The following is an 18,652-nucleotide window of genomic DNA, read 5'->3' as shown; positions in this document are numbered from 1 at the left end:
CTTATTTCCCCTGCCCCCATCTTATCTCAGATCCAACCCTCTAACTCAGCACCGCCCTCTTGAACTAACCGACCCATCCAGCTTCCTTCCCTCCTATCTGCTCCACCCTCCTCTCCAACCTATCACTATCATCCCCTACCTTCATCTAGCTTTCGCATTCCCAGCTATCTTACCCCCCAGCCCCAGACCCCTCCCATTTATCTCTCAGCGCCCTTGGGCACCCCCCCCCCCCTCCCCATCCCCTCATTCCTGGTGAAGTTCTCATGCCCGAAGCGTTGACTCTCCTGCTCCTCGGATGTTGCCTGCCAGGCTGTGCTTTTCCAGCGCCATGATCTTCGAGACTGCTTGGCACCTCTGCCTTACTACCTTCTTCAAAAAAAAGAACAAAATAACTTCTTAAAGTGCCAGTGTTGTCACAATGTCAACCTGAGAAGATGCAGCACCTAAGTGCCTCCAGCCAACAGCCAAGACCCCCATCACCAGGACAAGCCCTTTGTCTTTAGTCACCTCCACAAGACCCTTCTCCTCGGCAATAGTCTGATTGTTAACTGTCTTGGTGTCATTTTTGATCCTGAGTTGAACTTCCATTCACCTACCTCACTCCATAGAATCCCTACAGTGTGGAAACAGGCCATTTGACCCAACATGTTCACACTGACCCTCCAAAGAGTGTCCCACCCAGAACCATCTCCCTACCCTATCGCTCGACATTTACCCCTGACTAATGCAGCTAACCTCCACATCCTTGAAAACTATTGGACAATTTAGCACGGCCAATTCATCCTAACTTCCACATCTCTGGATTGCAGGAGGAAACCGGAGCACCCGAAGGAAACTCACGCAGACACGGGGAGAATGTGCAAACTCCGCACAGACAGTCATCCCAGGCTGAAATTGAACCTGGGACCCTGGTGCTGTGAGGCAGCAGTGCTAACCACTGAGCCACCGTGCCACCCCAATGGCCAAGTGCTACAAATTGGGTTGGAGGTTGCCAGTTGTGTTACATTAAAGTGCACATGTTTGGGTTAAAAGTTGTAAAGCAATCTAAGAAAGAGGTACAAAAGTAGGAACAACAGCACTGAGGACTTCACACTTGTCAAGGGTTCGCATTTGTCACTGGGCACTTGCCAGAAGTAGGCATTTCTGTGGCATACTGCCAGTTGGTGGAGGTTTGGTACAAGAACCCAGTATGCCTTAAGAGAAAACACGTAGGTACTTAGCTGCTGAGGAATCGTTCAGTCAATTGAAGTCTAGTTTGGGTCAATCAATTGTAAAGTACTGTAGGAAAGCTACAGTATTTGGTTGCAAGTTGTTTCCAACAGGGAGGGAAAGAGATGGAGCCGTGAAGTGTGCAGCATCCGTGGTCATGCTGTGTTGAAATCTTCAACTATTAATGCAGACTCAAGTCAATGGCTGAAAGCCTCAAAGGGGCTTTGTATGTATTTTTGGTGAGGCAAATCAGGGCAGGACTTATACACCTCGGGTAGGTCCTGGGGGGGTGTTGATGAATGAAGAGACCTCGGGGTGCAGGTTCATCGTTCTTTGAAAGTGGAGTTGCAAGCAGACAGGGTAGAGAAGAAGGTGTTTGATACACTTACCTTTATTAGTCAGTGCATTTAGTAGAAGAGTTGGGAGGTCATGTTGCAGCTGTACAGGACATTGGTTAGGCCGCTTTTGGAATACTGCGTCGAATTTTGGTCTCTCTGTTATAGGAAATGTGTGCAACTTGAAAGGGTTCAGAAAAGATTGACAAGGATGTTGCCAGGATTGGAGAGTTATAGGGAGAAGTTGAATAGGCTGGAGCTATTTTCCCTGGAGTGTTGGAGGCTGAGGGGTGACCTTATAGATGTTAATAAAATATTGAGGGGCATGGACAGGGTGTATAGCCAAGGTTTTTTTCCACTGGGCAGAGGAGTCCAAAACTAGAGGGCATTGGTTTAAGCTGAGAGGGGAAAGATTTAAAAGGGACCTAAGGGACAACTTTTTCATGCAGAGGATGGTACGTGTATGGAATGAGCTGCCAGAGGAAGTGGTGGAGGCTGGTACAATTACAACATTGAAAAGGCATCTGGATGGGTATATGAATAGGAAGGGTTTGGAGGGATATGGGCCAAGTGCTGGCAAATGTGACTAGGTTAATTTAGGATATTTGGTCAGCACGAACGAATTAGACCAAATGGTCTGCTTCCCTGCTATCCATCTCTATGACTCTATGTATGTTCGATTTACTTTGCGTAAGCTAAAGTTTAAGACAGTCTCAAGAGTCAAGAGACCAGGATTAGGGAACAAAGAGATGACCCCAAAAGTCCCATGTGGGTGGCATGGTGGCACAGTGGCCTCACAGCACCAGGGAACCGGGTTCAACTCCCGCCTCAGGCAACTATCTGTGTGGAGTTTGCACATTCTCCCTGTGTCTGTGTGAGTTTCCTCCAGGTGCTCTGGTTTCCTCCCATAGTCCAAAGATGTGCAGTTCAGGTGAATTGGCCATGCTAAATTGCCCGTAGTGTTAGGTGAAGGGGTAAATGTAGGGGAATGGGTCTGGGTGGGTTGCTCCTCGGAGGGTTGGTGTGGACTTATTGGGCCGACGGGCCTATTCCCACACTGTAAGTAATCTAATCATAATATGATCCATGGGAAGGACAAGCCAACATGCATCTTGCCATTCCTCGATGACTGAACTGTTCAATGTCAAACTTTATTGTCCAATTAATGTTTATATTATGCATTCTAAATTAGAGATTGTCTTTTTTGTCAAGACGGTTACATCTCAACAAGAAATTCCTTCAATCTGGGGTTTAGTTTAGAGTCCGAGTCCCTACAGCAAAACCACAACCTCCCATCTCCATGTTGTGAGGAAAATATGTCGTGGCTTCAATCGGATTAGAATAGGCTGAGAGAATGGGCAAGAATATGGCAGATGGAAAGTAAGAAGAACAGATGTGCAGCATATATTTTAAATGGCGAGAGGTTGGAATGTGTAGATGTACAAAGGCAGCAAGGTGTCCTGGTCAAAAAGTCACTGAAGTCTAACCTGAAGGAACACAAGCTATGTGGACAACTAATGGACTGTTCGCCTTTATTGCAAGAGAATTTGCGTGAAGGGGTGAGGTTGTGCTCACATTGCATAGAAGGTTTGATTAGACCACACCTAGAGTACTGTGCACAGTGTTGCTCTCCTTATTCTCAGGAGAGGTATTATCACCATAAACGGAGTGCAGTGAAGGTTCACCAAATTGTTCTGGGATGGTGGGACTGTCCTGTGAAGAGAGCTTGAGCAAACTGCTTCTGTCCTCTCTAGAGTTTCAAAGAATCAGCTCTGATCTCATTGAAAGCTACAAACTATTTAAATATTATGGACGGGGTGGATAGGAGTAAGATGTTTCCCTGTTTCGGGAGTCTAAAGCCAGGGAACACAGTTTAAAAATAAGGGACTTGCCACTTAAGTCCGAGATGAGGACAAATTATTTTACTCAAGGGGTTGTGAACCTTTGGAATTCTGTACCACAGGGGACTGTGGAATCTCAGATTTTTGTGTATGTTTAAGGTGTAGATTGACAAGTTTCTGATTACCAGTAATGTGCATGTTCTGGGGAAGGAGTGAATAAAAAACATTGAGATGTTTGATCAGCCATGTTTGTATTGAATGGCAGGGAAGGCTCAATGGACTGAATGGCCTCCTCCTGTTCCTAACATTACCTGACTCATGCCGGTTTTAATCATCTGCTGCTGAAACTACAGAAACCTGAACTCATTCCAAGCTCTGCTGGCCACCCACACCAAGTCCGACTCATCCATTCTCATCCTTGTTTTCAAATCCCTCCTTGGGGTCGCCCCTCCCTAACCCTGTAACCTCCTGCCCTGTCGATTAGGCCCTAAGTTCTGCCTCTAAAATGCCTCTGTATCTTTGACGCTCTTACCTCCTTTATGAGTCTCTTTTAAAACCTACCTCTTTGACCATGTCATATATATGCATATATTTTGTGGGGTGAATTTGTACTTGCAGAGTTACATTGTACTTTGCTGAAAAACTGCATGAATTCATGTAAAACTCTATTATCTCACTTTTTGGATTAGAATCAATCTCAACATCATGGCATAGACAGAGAACACAGGGGGCCAACACCTTCAACGTATTGTCTAGCTAACACCCGTTGTTACAGTTAACCTGAGAATACAACTTTTCAAAAAAGGTTTTGTCATTTACACATGAAAGAAGTGAAACTATCCTGGTATTCGAACAGATGAAAGACTCAACAGACAATCAGGGTATTTTTCAATTAATAATTTCAGTTACATCACACTGTAAATGTTTGCTACAAATTCTGTGCCTTACAATTGTATTCTCCCCAACCACCTGATGAAGGAATGTCGCTCTGAAAGCTAGTGCTTCCAATTAAACCTGTTGGACTATAACCTGGTGTTGTGTGACTTTTATCTTTGACTATGTGTTAGTCACCCGTCCTTTAATAGCTCCTTATGGATCTGGCGTCGAAGACTGTTCATAAACACACGTTGCTGAAGTTGCTGTTTCAACCCCTTCTCTTGGTCACTGTCAGCTGGAAAATGTGCCCACAGAGGGGGTGAGACTGAAGGCAGTGCAGTGATAGTCGACTGAATAACAGAGTTCAGGATAATCTTGTTAACTGCGTTTTGGCAGAATCAAGGGTCATATTGACTGAGTTACAGGACACTGTGCTAAATTGTCAATGAATCCATGGAATGAACAAGGAAATAATTAGATATAAAAGAGTTTAAGGATGGGAGTAAAGGGCTAAAAAGTGAAGTAGAGAATAAAGAAACACAATTAATGACATGGAACCAGGCTGTTTGTAGATTCTGATATTTATTATTAAATTGATAAGAATTCCAAGATAAATCTCCAAACTGTTTACATCTGGGGTTGACTTCAATAATGATTCAAGAAAGACAGAAAATGAATGAATACATCTGTCAGGAAATCAATTTTCCACCAATGGCACATTATTCAGCTGGGTAGTTGTTCGGATATTGAATGAATCATCACATCCAGGATTATTCACACGGACAGGATGTTACCATCATTCTGGAGGAGAACCTCTTCACTTTGATGGTGGCTCTTGAAAGTGTTGGTTCCATGAGAGCTCAGTTCGGTTACACCTCCATTCAGACCTTGCCTACCTCTTACCATTTGACTGTAGATTAGAATTTCACCCATTCTGGGTTTAATCATTGCACCAAACCTGTATGTTGTGACAACTGCCAGCTGTAACACTGAGACTAAAGCTGTGATGGGAAGAAGTAGATAACATGGTTTCTAAAGCTAACCTGAGAGTCAAGCACAGACAATCCTTAATGGACCCAGATATCCCCCTGTAATTTCCAGACCTATTGGTTTGGTTTGCTAATTGCTGATTACTCAATTGGCAATGGTACTGGTCATTGGTGATTTATGTTCAAAGATCACATCGTAAGTCACCAGGTAGCCATCACTGTATACATAGAGTTTGTGATCAGCTGGATTGTAGTTAACACTTCCCAGTTTTTCTGAGACCTTACCCATCTTTACAGAAATCTGATTTTCTTCCCCAGTTCTGGTGTCAAATGTGTAGAAAACTTCCTCAATCTTTGGTTGCACAGGTCGAATGGCATACAGAACCCCACATATTATAAAAGAATTGGTCGCACCAGGTTTGTACAGCCTGGTGACCCATGTCTTTTCCACAGTGAAGGTGGCCTCATTAATCTTGCCAATAACAGCATTCCCGGCATTTGCTTCAGGGCAGTAAATGACCCAAAGGCCAGATTCATCGACAGCAAAGTCTATGTCTTGGTATGTGACGCCCGCATAAGAATACCTGTCATTGTAAGCTGCACCACTAAGAGTCTGCCTGCGTACTCTGCCAGTTTGTATGTTATATTTGCACATGTTCCTGGAATTGTAACAGTTGTAATACAAGGAATTATTGTACAAAACCATTCCACTTCCCTGTGCTCTGTATGAACCCGGTAATGATCTGGTTATTGGATTTGTGTAAAGTTGCAAATTATTGAGTGAATTATAGACTCTGAAGGAAGATAGTATTCGTTTATCTAAGTTGAGTGGTGCCACCCAATATAGCTCCTTTTTATTAGGGGGTGGAATTGAATCTTTACCCCACCCTCCATATTTATAACGATCTCCATTATAGTTGCGTTGTATTATAGTAGGATCACCTATTTGGCGAAGGCCATTATGATTGCAGCTCCCTGTTTGGGGGAAGAAAATAAGCTCCAGTTCAGTTTTGTGTATTCATATTTTTGAAATTCAACTTACTGACAATTGTAGTTAGATTGTCATTATAATGATATACCAGCATAATTCCTCCTGTCTGGTCAGAGACTGACCTACCTCGGATAATGTGCCAGGGGTGTAGGTTTCTGACCAGCCACAACGTCATAAACAAACACATAGATCTAGATGCCATCTATCAACCCCTCAGATAACGAACAGGAAATGACATCACCACAAACCCCAGGAACCCCATCCAGGAGAAAGATATAAATAGAAAGCAGGAGACAACAGCTTCGCTTCACTTGGAGGTCACCACTGATGATGTTACCTCGCCAGGTAACGAAACATTTGGATATCAAACCTACAGCTCAGCGAGCAAACCTACACCCCAAGTTTCAACCTGAGCTACAAACCTTCACAAACCTTGCATAATGTGCCAAGTGAACATATAGATCTCTTGGTAATTGTTCAGGGAATCTCCTGTCTCAGCTCAACTACCCTCAATGTTCCTACCGACCTAGCCCACCTGTCACACAGCCACCTGCCACTTGATCCACCTATCCACTTATTTCATCTACCCCCACCCACTTATTTTGTCTCTGTGGCTTTTCGATGAAGTTTGGAACATTTTAAACCTTGCTGATTGGAGTACAGTAGCCACTGCTTGGTTTCTTTGCACAACTCTCTCTCGAGGGTTGATGCATTAAGTCAGTTCTGAAAGATCCTCCACTCTGAAATTCCGGGTAAGGTATGTGTGTATTTATTTGTCAGATCAGGATCAAAAATGGGATTTCCCCTTCCTGATGGGCAAATCTGAGCTAATATATCTTGAGTACGCTAAGTTGTCTGTTAATTTCTAAAACAAAAAAATTACAGTTGCAACCATTTTGGTTTGTGAAATATTTATCATACTTTTTAACTTCCTTATAAATTCTGATAAATGGATGAATTCTGAACCTCATCCTGATAGTCATTACATTGCGTGCCTATTAGCAGATTAATTACTCACCTTTTTCAATGGGAGGAAGAGTTGGTGGGGCTCGGTTCTTCTCGCAGTCTGCCAGCTGTTTCCTCAGCCGTGCAACTTCTTTGCGGAATGCCAGTACGTTTTGTTTGTCAAACGATTCCAGCTCATTGACAGTGCGTGAAATATTTGTAATCTGAAATACATAGGACATTTGAAGAGAGCGTTTGGGATCATGGGGATGGAAGGAGGCCATTCAGCCCTTTCGAGTAGGTTCTGCCTTTCACTGAGATTGCAGCTGATTAGTATTTTCATGGCCATTGATCTGCCCTGGTTCCATGAGCATCACTCTCCTTAAGTGACAGTAATCCATCAAACCAAGGTTGGAAATTTTCAGTTGACCTACAGGTTCAGCAGCATTCTAAGAGAGAGGCCTCCACATTTCCTCCACCCTTTGGTGTGAAATGTTCATTGACATGAATCTTGAGCAAGGTAAAAACAATGACTGCAGATGCTGGAAACCAAATACTGGATTAATGGTGCTGGAGGAGCACAGCAGTTCAGACAGCATCCGACGAGCAGCGAAATCGAAGGGCTTTTGCCCGAAACGTCGATTTCGCTGCTCGTTGGATGCTGCCAGAACTGCTGTGCTCTTCCAGCATCACTAATCCAGTATATGAATCTTGAGCAGTCAAACTCCACTTTGAGATTATGCCCCCTTGTTGTGCCCACCCCAAACCATGTAACTGGACTTGAATTAAAACACACAGTCATAACGATCCAAATTGTGCAGATATTTGTGTTGTGCGGCATAGGGATCCCAGCATGGAGAGTACTATCATCCCTTAAACTAATGTTGTGCATATAATGGTTAATGCTATTCTTGTTCTGCATCACGGCCTTGTGTATCTCTCCAATTTTAGTTGCTCCACCACATATAGCCCTAAACTTTGGAATCTACCCCTTAAAGTTGTTCTTCTTTCTTTCTTTCTATCTCCTCCTTTAAGATGTTCCTTAAAACATACCTCGAATCTCTCTTAATGTCTCTGCTCCCAGTTAAATCTTGTTTATTGCTCCTGTGAACTAACTGCCTTGGGATGTCTAACTCCTGGAAAGGCCTTTATAAAAACAAGTTGTTATGACTAATATCTCCCCCTCCATCGGATCAGTAAATCTCTACATTCTACTCCTCTGGTGATTTGTTCTAAAGATATAAAGTACTCAACCAGTACAGGACAGAGAAACTGCCTCCTCCATTCTCACACTCGCCTTCAGTAATAAGTGTGAAGAGTTCACGGACCTTTGTGTCGCTGACATCAAAACCATTCATTCACTATCACAAGAAGCAGGAGAAAGTGAGGACTGCAGATGCTGGAGATCAGAGTCAAGAGTGCAGCGCTGGAAAAACACAGCAGGTCAGGCAGCATCTGAGGAGCAGGAGAATCGATGTTTTGGGCGTAAGCCCTTCATCAGCCTTCCCCTGCTCCTCGATGCTCCCTGATCTGCTGTGCTTTTCCAGCGCTGTACTCTTAACTATCCTAAGAAGCAGCCCTGGATTTTTCAAATGAAGCAGACGTGAGTTGTGTAGGAGTTGGGACATCATGTTGAGATTGAACAGGACATTGGTGAGGCCTCTTCTAGTCACCAGTTTTAGAAAGGATATTATGAAGCTGGAGAGGGTTCAGAAGAGATTTACCAGGATGTTGCCCAGTATGGAAGGTTTGAGGTATAAAGAAAAGCTGGACTTTTTTTCACTGGAGCGATAAAGTCTATTCCCTTGGATGGGGGATTTCAAGACTGGGGACATATTTTTAGGGTGAGAGGAGAGAGATTTAAAAAATACTTGGGGGGGCAGGGTTTTTACACAGAGGGTGATTCACATGTGGAATGAACTTCCTGAGGAAGTGGTGGGTGTAGGTAGAATTGCAACGTTTAAAAGACATTTTGGATAGGCACATGAATAGGAAAGGTGTGGAGGAAGCAGGTGAGACTAACTTAGTTTGGGATTATGTTCAGCATGGACTAGTTGGACTGAAGGGTCTGTTTCTGTGCTATATGGATATATTGATAGAACACTGCGTGGAAACAGGCCCTTCAGCCTAACAAGTCCATACCGACCCTCCGAACAGTAAACCACCTACACCCATTCCCCCTATCCTATATTTGCCCCTGACTATTGCACTTAACCTACATATCCCTGGTGGGCAACTTAGTATGGCCAATCCATCCCAACACAGACACAGAGAGAATGTGCCAACTCCACACAGACAGTCGCCTGAGACTGGAATCAAACCCAAGTCCCAGGTGCTGCGAGGCAGTAGTGCTAACCACTGAGCCACCGTGCCGCTATGGTTATGATAAATCGAGCAATTTGTTTCTTCCTGACCTCCACATAGAGTCGATCGATGATGCTGTTGCTGCCATTGAGGGACAGCTTCAGCTGACTGGTGAGTGTCTCCAGGTCTTGGATCTCCAACTTCAACAGCTCAAAGTCGAGCTGAGTGTAGCCGTGTCCAGTCTCCATCTTCTCCAGGCGGAGGGTCAGGTTCACCAGCTTGGAGGAGTGCACAGAGACAGCCCTCGAGTATTGCCGCACCTGAATGGAACATCACAGCAAACGTATGGTGTTACGGCCACCTCCAGAGTCACCAAACCATCTTCACTCCTCACTTCAGTGCACAAGTTACCATGCTCTGGTTTGGTGTAATTTGCACATGCTAACACTTTGTAATAAATCCCCTCCACAAGTTTCTTGTAATGGCGATATTTTAAGTGAATATAAATCCTGTTTTCTTCACACACCGAAGATAACAATGTAGAAAACCATCATAATTTTAATTGTAGTGGACAAGAGTTAACAATTTGTCGGTTTAATAATTAAAACCCACTTAATTTTATATAATTCGCGAATCATAATTGAAGTTCATGTCAATTTAACAAATACAAATGATCTTTGATATAGAACAGAATTGCAGGAGAAACTTAGCAGGTTTGGCAAATTCTATGGAAAGAGAAACAGAATTTGAAGGCCAATGGAGGGCTGGGTATTGTAAAATCAAGGACATCTCTTGGGAAACAAGGCAGGACAGATGGCTGAGGAGACAGTAGGGGAGCACTTAGAGACCAGTGACAATAGTTCTATCAGTTTTAAGATAGTTATAGAGAGGGACAAAAGTGGTCCACAGGTTCAAGTTCGAACTTGGGGCAAAGTGAATCTTGATGGACTTGGCAGGGTTGATTGGAGTAGTTTGTTTCCAGACGAAGGAAAGGAAAGCGGGAGGCCTTTAAACGTGAGATAGCTAGGGTTCAAGGTCTGTATGTTCATGTGAGGGTGAAGGGCAAGGTTGGCAGGAATTGGGAACCCTGGATGACAAGAGATATTGAGGCTTTGACCAGAAAAAGAAGGAGGCGTGGCTCAGGTATAGGCAGCTGGGATCAAAGATATCCCTGGAGGTAAAGAGGGGATACAGGAATTTATTCAAGAAGGAAATCAGGAGGGCAAAAAGGAAGCACGAGATGGCTTTGGCTGAGAAGATGATGATGAATCCAAAGAGGTTCTTTAAGTATATTAAAGGATAAAGAATAAGTAGAGAGAGAGAGAGAGAGAGAGAGAGAGAGTAGGGCTCCTCGAGAACCATAATGGACATGTATGTGTGAAACTGCAGGAGATGGGCAAGGCCGACAATGAATATTTCTCCTCTGTGTTTACTGTGGAAAAAAAACATGAAGACTTGGGAACTTGGGGATGTTAGTGGTGACATCTTGGGGACAGTCCACGTCACAGTAAAGGTGGTGTTGGATGTATTAGAACGTATGAAGGTGGATAAATCTCCTGGTCCTGACCAGATATATCCAAGGACCCTACAAGACGCTGGAGAAGAAAGTTGCAGGGGCTCTGGCTATTTTTGCATCATCATTAACCATGGGTGAGGTCTTGGTAGACTGGAGGTTAGTGAATATTGTGCCCTTATTCAAAAAGGGCAGCAAAGACAAACCTGGGAACTATGGACCAATAAGCCTAGTATCTGTGGTAGGTAAGTTAGTTGAGAAAATCCTGAGATAAGATATACATGCATTTAGAAGGACAGGAGTAGTCAGCATGGCTTTGTGTATGGGAAATCATGCCTCACAAATGTGTTGGAGTTCTTTGCTGAAGTGACCAGGAAGGTTGATGAGGACAGGGCAGTAGGCATAGTCTATATGGATTTCAGTAAGGCCTTTGATAAGGTTCCACATGGTAGGCTGCTCTGGAAGGTTAGATCGCATGGAATCCACGGGGAGCTAACAAATTGGATACACGATGGGTTGATGACAGGAAGCAGAGGGTAATAGTGGAAGGATGCTTGTCGGACTGGAGGCCTGTGACTAGCGGAGTGCCTCAGAGGTCAGTGCTGGGCCCATTGCTGTTTGTTATCTATATCACTGATTTGGATGAAAATGTCCCAAGGCATGATCAGTAAGTTTGGAGATGACACTGGAGTAGGTGGTACCATGAACAGTGAAGAAGGCTATCAGAGTTTGCAGCAGGATCTTGATCAGCTGGGGAAGTGGCAAATAGAGTTTAATACGGATAAGTGTGAGGTCTTGCATTTTGGAAAGTCAAAGGTAGGAGAATCATGGTGAATGGTACGGCCTTAAGGGGTGTAGTGGAACAGAGGCACCTTGGGGTTCAGGTGCACGGTTCTCTGAAAGTGGAGTCCCAGGTAAACAGGACAGTGAAGAAAGCTTTTCGCACTCTGGCCTTCATCAGTCAGGGCATTGAGTAGAGGAGGGAAGTTATGTTGCAGTTATACAGGACGTTGAGACCGTACCTGGAGTATTGTGTTCAGTTTTGGTCACCTTGCTATAGGAAGGATGTTGTTAAACTGGAAAGAGTGCAGAAGAAATTTACAAGGATGTTGCCAGGACTGAAGTGTCAGAGTCACAGGGAGAGGTTGGACATGCTAGGACTTTTTTCTTTAGAGCGTAGGAGACTGAAGGGGGATCCTAAAGAAATGTATAAGACCATGAGAGGTATGGATAGGGTGAATGGACTCTGTCTTTTTCCCACAGTTGGGGAATCAAGGACTAGAGGGCAAAACGTTTAAGGTTAGAGGGGAAAGAATAAAAAGGAACCTGAGGGGCAACTTTTTTTATACAGAGGGTGGTACGTATATGGAAAGGGCTGCCAGCGAAAGTGATGGAGGTGGGTACATTAACAGCATTTAAAAGGCATTTGGACAATTACTAGGACGTTGCCTGGTATGGAGGGAAGGTCTTATGAGGAAAGGCTGAGGGACTTGAGGCTGTTTTCATTAGAGAGAAGAAAGCTGACAGGTGACTTAATTGAGACATATAAGATAATTTGAGGGTTAGATAGGGTGGACAGGGAGAGCCTTTTTCCTTGGGTGGTGATGGTTAGCATGGGGGGACATAGCTTTAAATTGAGGGGTGATAGATATAGGACAGATGTCAGAGGTAGTTTCCTTACTCAGAGAGTAATAGGGACATGGAACACACTGCCTGCAACAGTAGTAGACTCGCCAACTTTAAGGGCATTTACATGGTCATTGGATAGACATATGGACAAGAATGGGAAAATGGAGGATAGATGGGCCTCAGATTGATTCCACAGGTCGGCACAACATCAAGGGCTGAAGGGCCCGTACTGCGCTGTAATGTTCGATGTTCTATGTTCTATGTACATGGATTGGAAAGGCTTAGAAGGATACGGGCCAAGTGCAGGGAAATGGGGTTAGCGTGGGTGGACATTTTGGTCGGCATGGACCAGTTTGGGCCAAAGGGCCTGTCTCCATGCTGTAGGACTCTTTGACTCTATGACATGCTATGGCAAATATTCTCCATGTCATCAGCAAGTATCCTCTATTGATCAACACCCATCCATTTCATCAGTCAGTTTCTATGAATAAGATGGGATTGGTGATGTCCTAAAACGAATCATCTCACCATAATTTTCACCTGAGTCTCGGGCATTAAATGTAAGAGCTAAGTTATTAATACAGTCCGAGGGTGACTGGAATTTACAATAGTAAGAAATGAACCTTGTTGATTTCCTGTTCCATGCTGATCCTGAGCTTCTCTGATGTGATTTCCAAATATTCCACCTTTTCCACTGGGAATGGCGCATCAGGCAAAACCACGGAGCAGAGACAAACTCCTTCATTGTTGATTGACCCATTGACATTGATGCCAGACTGTAGATGTAGAAATCAGAATTAGTGTAAACTCATCACTGGTGTGAACTGGTAGCATTCCTCACCCCCTCCCAAATTAAAGTGCTCTATTTTACCCCCCTTACCTGTAAAGCAGTTGCCAACAAATTGGTTGCATTTTGTCTCCTTGTACCAATTATTCACCTCAACCATTAAAATGCCTGGTCACACTTACCACCCAATTTACCTTCCACGTTTACAATGGGCAGGTTTTTTTAATGCCAGTGTTCTGTCCCTACCTTGAGGGAATTTAGCCTCTCTTTGTTCTCAGTGTCCATGCATTATCAGGTATTCAATATAATTATAAAAAAATGCAGCCCCTACAGAAGGACCATTCAGATCATCCTGCCTTAGTCTGCCTTATGGATGCCATCTTTACAGCTCCAGACTTTTGCGTTCTTTTTAATTTTCAGGCAGCACATACCAAATTGTGTAACATCAAATTCTCCTAAACTCCCCCCTCATCCTCTTAATCTACCTTAAATCAGGGTTCTTTGTGTTCTCACATTCTTTACTGGGACAGCTTCTCCCTGTTAGGTCTCACCTGAGAGACAATTTCATTGTATCTCTACAGTGTGGAAGTAGGCCATTCAGCCCATCGCAGACCCTCTGAAAAGCATTCCACCCAGACCCAATCCCCCTAACTTATCCCTTAACCCTGCATTTCCCATGGCTAACCCACACAGTCTGCAAACACCCCTGGACACTACGGGCAATTTACCGTGGCCAATCCACCCTAACCTGCACACCTTTCGACTGTGGGAGGAAACCAGAGCACCCAGAGGAGACCCACGCAGACACGGGGAGAATGTGTGAACTCCACACAGTCAGTGGCCCGAGGGTGGAATTGAACCTGGAGGCAGCAGTGCTATCCACTAAGCCACAGAGCAGCCCACACTTATCACTCTTAGGTAAAGCTGACAGGTCAAAATCCTCCACCCTTCATTAATGCAGCATTGTCGCTGTGTGAGTACTCAACATTAGTGATCATTTCATTAAGGTTTGGTGTCGATGTGCACTGTCACTGAATCTGAACGAACATCAAAGGGCCAGTGCTCCAGTTTGCAGTTATACCTTTGACCTCCCTACATGTTGAACTGGAGGAAGAGGTTCATACAGTCTCTTCTACTAAGACAAATTCTTAACAATGCAGAAACGTAGGGAATAGGAACAGGAGTAGGCTATTTTTCCCCATTGAGCCCCCAAACTGTCATTCAAACGAAATCTTTCTCAACGCTATGCTTCCGCTCCCTCCCTAGAACACCTTCCGCTGAAGAAATCTATTGCTTTCTTAATCTATTCAGTGTCTCAGCCTCCACGGTTTTCTGTGCAAGATAATTCCACTGGGTTACCAAGCTCTAAAATTAAGATATTTCTCCTCCGCTCAGTCTGAAATGGCCTACTCTGTATCCTGACTGTACCCATCGCATTCCCAGCTACCACCCACCCCCCCAGCCCCATCCCCCTCCCATTCATCTCTCAGCCCCCTGGGGCCACAAGCCTCATTCCTTCTTGATGAAGAGCTTATGTTCGAAACGTCGATTCTCCTGCCCCTCGGATGCTACCTGACCGGCTGTGCTTTTCCAGCACCACGCTCTCCATCTGGTGGTGAGTCTGGAATGAAGTTTCCATGAAGTTCTCAGGTTGATGCTTTTCTAAATTATCCCAGATACTGGGAACAAATATATCAAGAAGAGGCATGATGGCCCAAGTCTAACTCTTCCTACAGCATAACATATTACCAACACAACATGCCAAGATGACAGTAAACAGCTTTGAGTAAGTACATAACACCAGGTTTTAGTCCAACAGGTTTATTTGGAAATGCTAGTTTTTGGAACGCTGCTCCTTCATCAGGTGGTTGACCATCTGATGCAGGGGCACCGCTCCAAAAGCTAGCATTTCCAAATAAACCTGTTGGACTATAACCTGGTGTCGTGTGATTTTTAGCTTAGTCCACCCCAGTCCAACACCGGCATCTCCAAGTCATTGAGTAAGTACAGCTATACATTTGAAGAGAAAATACATTAGTCAATTTTCAACAAAGTATACAATGAGATTAGTGTTTTTAGTGCTGTTGGCTGAGGAACAAACATTGGCCAGTATACTAGTGACAAACTCAACTGCTCTTCTTTGGAACAGGATCATTGGATCTGTACTTGGAACAAGGGATAAAGCCTTGATTCTGAAAGAAGGCACCACTCCTTAGCAATGCACTGGATTTGCAGGCTAGATTACATCTTCAAATCTCTAGAATCACAGAATAGAATCCCTACAGTGTTGGATGTGGCCATTTAGCCCAGCAGGTCCACACCGACCCTCTGAAGGGCATCCCAGACCAACCCGGCAACTCTACTTCCCATGGCTAACCCACCAAGCCTGCACATCCCCAGACACTAAGGGCAATTTACCATGGCCAATCTATCTAGCCTGCACATTCTTGGACTGTGGGAGGAGACCAAAGCACCTGAAGGAAACACAAGGGGAGAATGTGCAAATTCTACATGGACAGTCGTCCGAGGTGGGAATTATGGGTCCCTGGCGCTGTGAGGCAGCAGTGCTGACCACTGAGCCACCGTGCTGTCCAGAGTGGAGTTTAAAACCAGAACTGTCATCTAACTTGGAGGCAAGGGGCACCGAGCCACAGCTGATCAAAAAACTCACAACAGGAACACCTTGAAGAGATTTGAAAACTGATACAAAATGAGAAGTAAACTCACAGAAGGCAGGACAGTAGCTGCGATCAACAGAAGGAACAGCATCTTCATTCTGCTTCTGAGCTCACCTCCAAGTTGCTTGAGGAAGGATTTGAGGTTTAAATAGTAAACTCACCAGGAAGTTCTCCCCAAAGTTGAGTGACACATTCTTCTGAGAGCAAATCAGAAAGAAAGCCTTTCCGGTATTGTAACTAAATCATTGGGAGTTGGGTAAGTCAACTTGTTTGATTGTTGTATAATTATGTCAGTGATTAAGGGCAGGTGGATTTTGGTTTCATTGTTTTCTGTCCTGATGTGGCTGTCAACTTGAGTTTTATTTTCTTTAAACAATGTCTCAAGTGTTGTTTTTTTGCAAAAGTTTATTTCCTGCTCTCTGCCTTTTCTGTGATTGTGGTCACAGATATCCCTATATTCTATTGTCTTGCCAAATATATTTATGTAATTGATAAAGTACATATTTATGCAGCTTTTCTGAGGCTGAAATTCGCTCAATCACACTCTCATTCTCACTCTGACTGCTTCAGCTCTACTCGCCTTAAATCCAAGTGACACAAACTCGAATGGATATGGCTGAGAACTGGTTTCAACCATTCACGACCAGATCTAACTGGACCACACTGAAAACACTCTCAGGTTCTTTTCTCACCTGCTAAAACTTATCACTGTTCAAGCGTGGTCTATTAACCGTGTCTCCTTTATCTCTGCTGCTAAGTTACCTTACTAAAGATCTCTCCCTTCCAGCCTCACCTCCAGCAACATGTTCCATCAGCTCATGGACCTCAATGTGACTGGGATTGAGACAACACAGGCAGCTCTCCCTCTCCTTTGCTCCAGCCGAACAGAATCTGTTTGATAACCATTCCTAGTCAGTGCTTTGGGATACTTTACTAAGTTAGAGGTGCTATATAAGTACAGAGTTCACAACTTCAAGACATTCCAAAGTACTTTACAGTCCAAGAAGTATCTTTGATATGGACTCAGTGTCATCATATGCACAACTTACATAAATAGTAATGGGTTAGTTATCAGATCATGTGCATTTTTCTATCTGTGACGTTGGTTTAGATTACATATTGGCCCCGGAGATAGCACACACTCCTGCTCTTCTTCCAGTAGCATTCTGGGATCTTTAACACTTACCTGAAGCAGGTTCCTGGGCAGACAGAATCTCTGCCCACACTGAGAGCAGGAGAGCAGCCTTTCCCCAGCGCCAACATGCCTCTGGATTTCCAACACCGATAGGGAAGAGAATCCTTTCCCACAATCCCCACATTTCCAAGGTCCCACACCTGAAGGATCTCACCAGTATGGCAAGTCTCCTTCAGTACCGTTTTGGAAGTGTACTCTCAATTATATCCTGCTCTGACATTTGAATCCAAAATGCTCTTCTTCAGTACTGATTGCTAACCATTCTGTCATTAGCTTCGAAAGTAAGTGTTATCAGGTGAATATGGAGTTAATGCACTCCCTCCTTGCATTGTGTTAATTGGTGACACTGCAAGTTCTGTAAATAGTGGTTACGTAGACCTGGTCACTGTCTGACACATTTGTTGTGAATTGACCACATTGGTTTGAGATCACAGATCCTTTGTGTGACTTTTCTTTTGTTATTCATTTACAGAATATGGGCATTGTTGGCCAGGCCCAGCATGTCCTGCCCATCATGCCAATCTTCTGCCTTCCCACCTCCCTCCACCCCGCCGCCTCCCATTTCTATCCAATGCCCCTCTTGAACACCTCAATTGAACCTGCTACCAGTGTGATCCACACCCTAACTATTCGCTGGGTTGACAATGTTTCTCCCCACGTTGTCTCATTTGCAGATCACTATGTAGGTTGGTTAGCTCCAATGGTTAGAGTGTGGTGCTTAATAATACCAAGGTTGTGGGTTCAATCACCACACTGACTAAGGGTAGTGCTGAGGTTTGCAAGTGAGCTATGCTTGCAGTGTTAGGGTGGGTCATTGTTTTAAGGGTGGCTCAGTGGTTAGCACTGCTGCCTCACAGCTCCAGGGACCTGGGTTCGATTCCTGCCTCAGGCGACTGTCTGTGTGGAGTTTGCACGTTCTTCCAATGTCTACTTGGGTTTGCTCCGGTTTCCTCCCACAGTCCAAAGGTGGGCAGGTCAGGGTGAATTGGCCATGCTGAATTGCCCATAGTGTGAGGTACATTAGTCAGAGGGAAATGGGTCTGGGTGGGTTACTCTTCGGAGGGTCAGTGTGAACTTGTTGGGCTGAAGGGTCTGTTTCCACACTGTAGGGAACCTAATCTAATCTTTAACTGCTAGAGGGCAATCAAGAGTCATTGCTGTGGATCTGCAGTCACATGCAGGCCAGCTGTAAGCACTGCAATTTCTTTGCCGAGAGGATGTTACTGAACAAGATGGATTTTTCCTGACAATTTGGCATCAGTTTAACCATTAAATGTTTATTTCCAGATTTCTAGTGGATTCTAGTTCCAAGATCTGTTTGGAGTTGAACCTAGATTCCTAGAGCAACACCCGTGTCTCT

At 44.3% G+C, this 18,652-nt stretch overlaps 1 protein-coding gene across 1 annotated transcript; it reads right to left on the bottom strand.

The window, feature by feature from the left end:
* Positions 1-4,826: 4,826 nt before the first annotated feature.
* LOC140454351 (olfactomedin-4-like) lies at positions 4,827-16,215 on the bottom strand. Its single transcript, XM_072549056.1, has 5 exons — positions 16,147-16,215; positions 13,256-13,408; positions 9,601-9,810; positions 7,260-7,410; positions 4,827-6,225 (listed from the first exon to the last, which is right to left on the bottom strand). Exons 1-5 carry the CDS (start codon positions 16,192-16,194, stop codon positions 5,396-5,398), a joined length of 1,392 nt encoding a protein of 463 aa, XP_072405157.1. The 5' UTR covers positions 16,195-16,215; the 3' UTR covers positions 4,827-5,395.
* Positions 16,216-18,652: the final 2,437 nt, after the last annotated feature.

Source organism: Chiloscyllium punctatum, chromosome 29 (assembly GCF_047496795.1).
Source record: "Chiloscyllium punctatum isolate Juve2018m chromosome 29, sChiPun1.3, whole genome shotgun sequence".
NCBI lineage: Eukaryota > Metazoa > Chordata > Chondrichthyes > Orectolobiformes > Hemiscylliidae > Chiloscyllium > Chiloscyllium punctatum.
This window is presented reverse-complemented; position numbering and strand designations above follow the sequence as displayed.

Excerpts from the sequence above, each read along its gene's own strand:
- LOC140454351 (XM_072549056.1), bottom strand. The coding sequence starts at position 16,194 with ATGAAGATGCTGTTCCTTCTGTTGATCGCAGCTACTGTCCTGCCTTCT. Across the intron at positions 13,409-16,146 it reads CAGCTACTGTCCTGCCTTCT|TCTGGCATCAATGTCAATGG; the intron begins GTGAGTTTACTT and ends CTACATCTACAG. Across the intron at positions 6,226-7,259 it reads TCTTCCTCCCATTGAAAAAG|GGAGCTGCAATCATAATGGC; the intron begins GTGAGTAATTAA and ends TCCCCCAAACAG.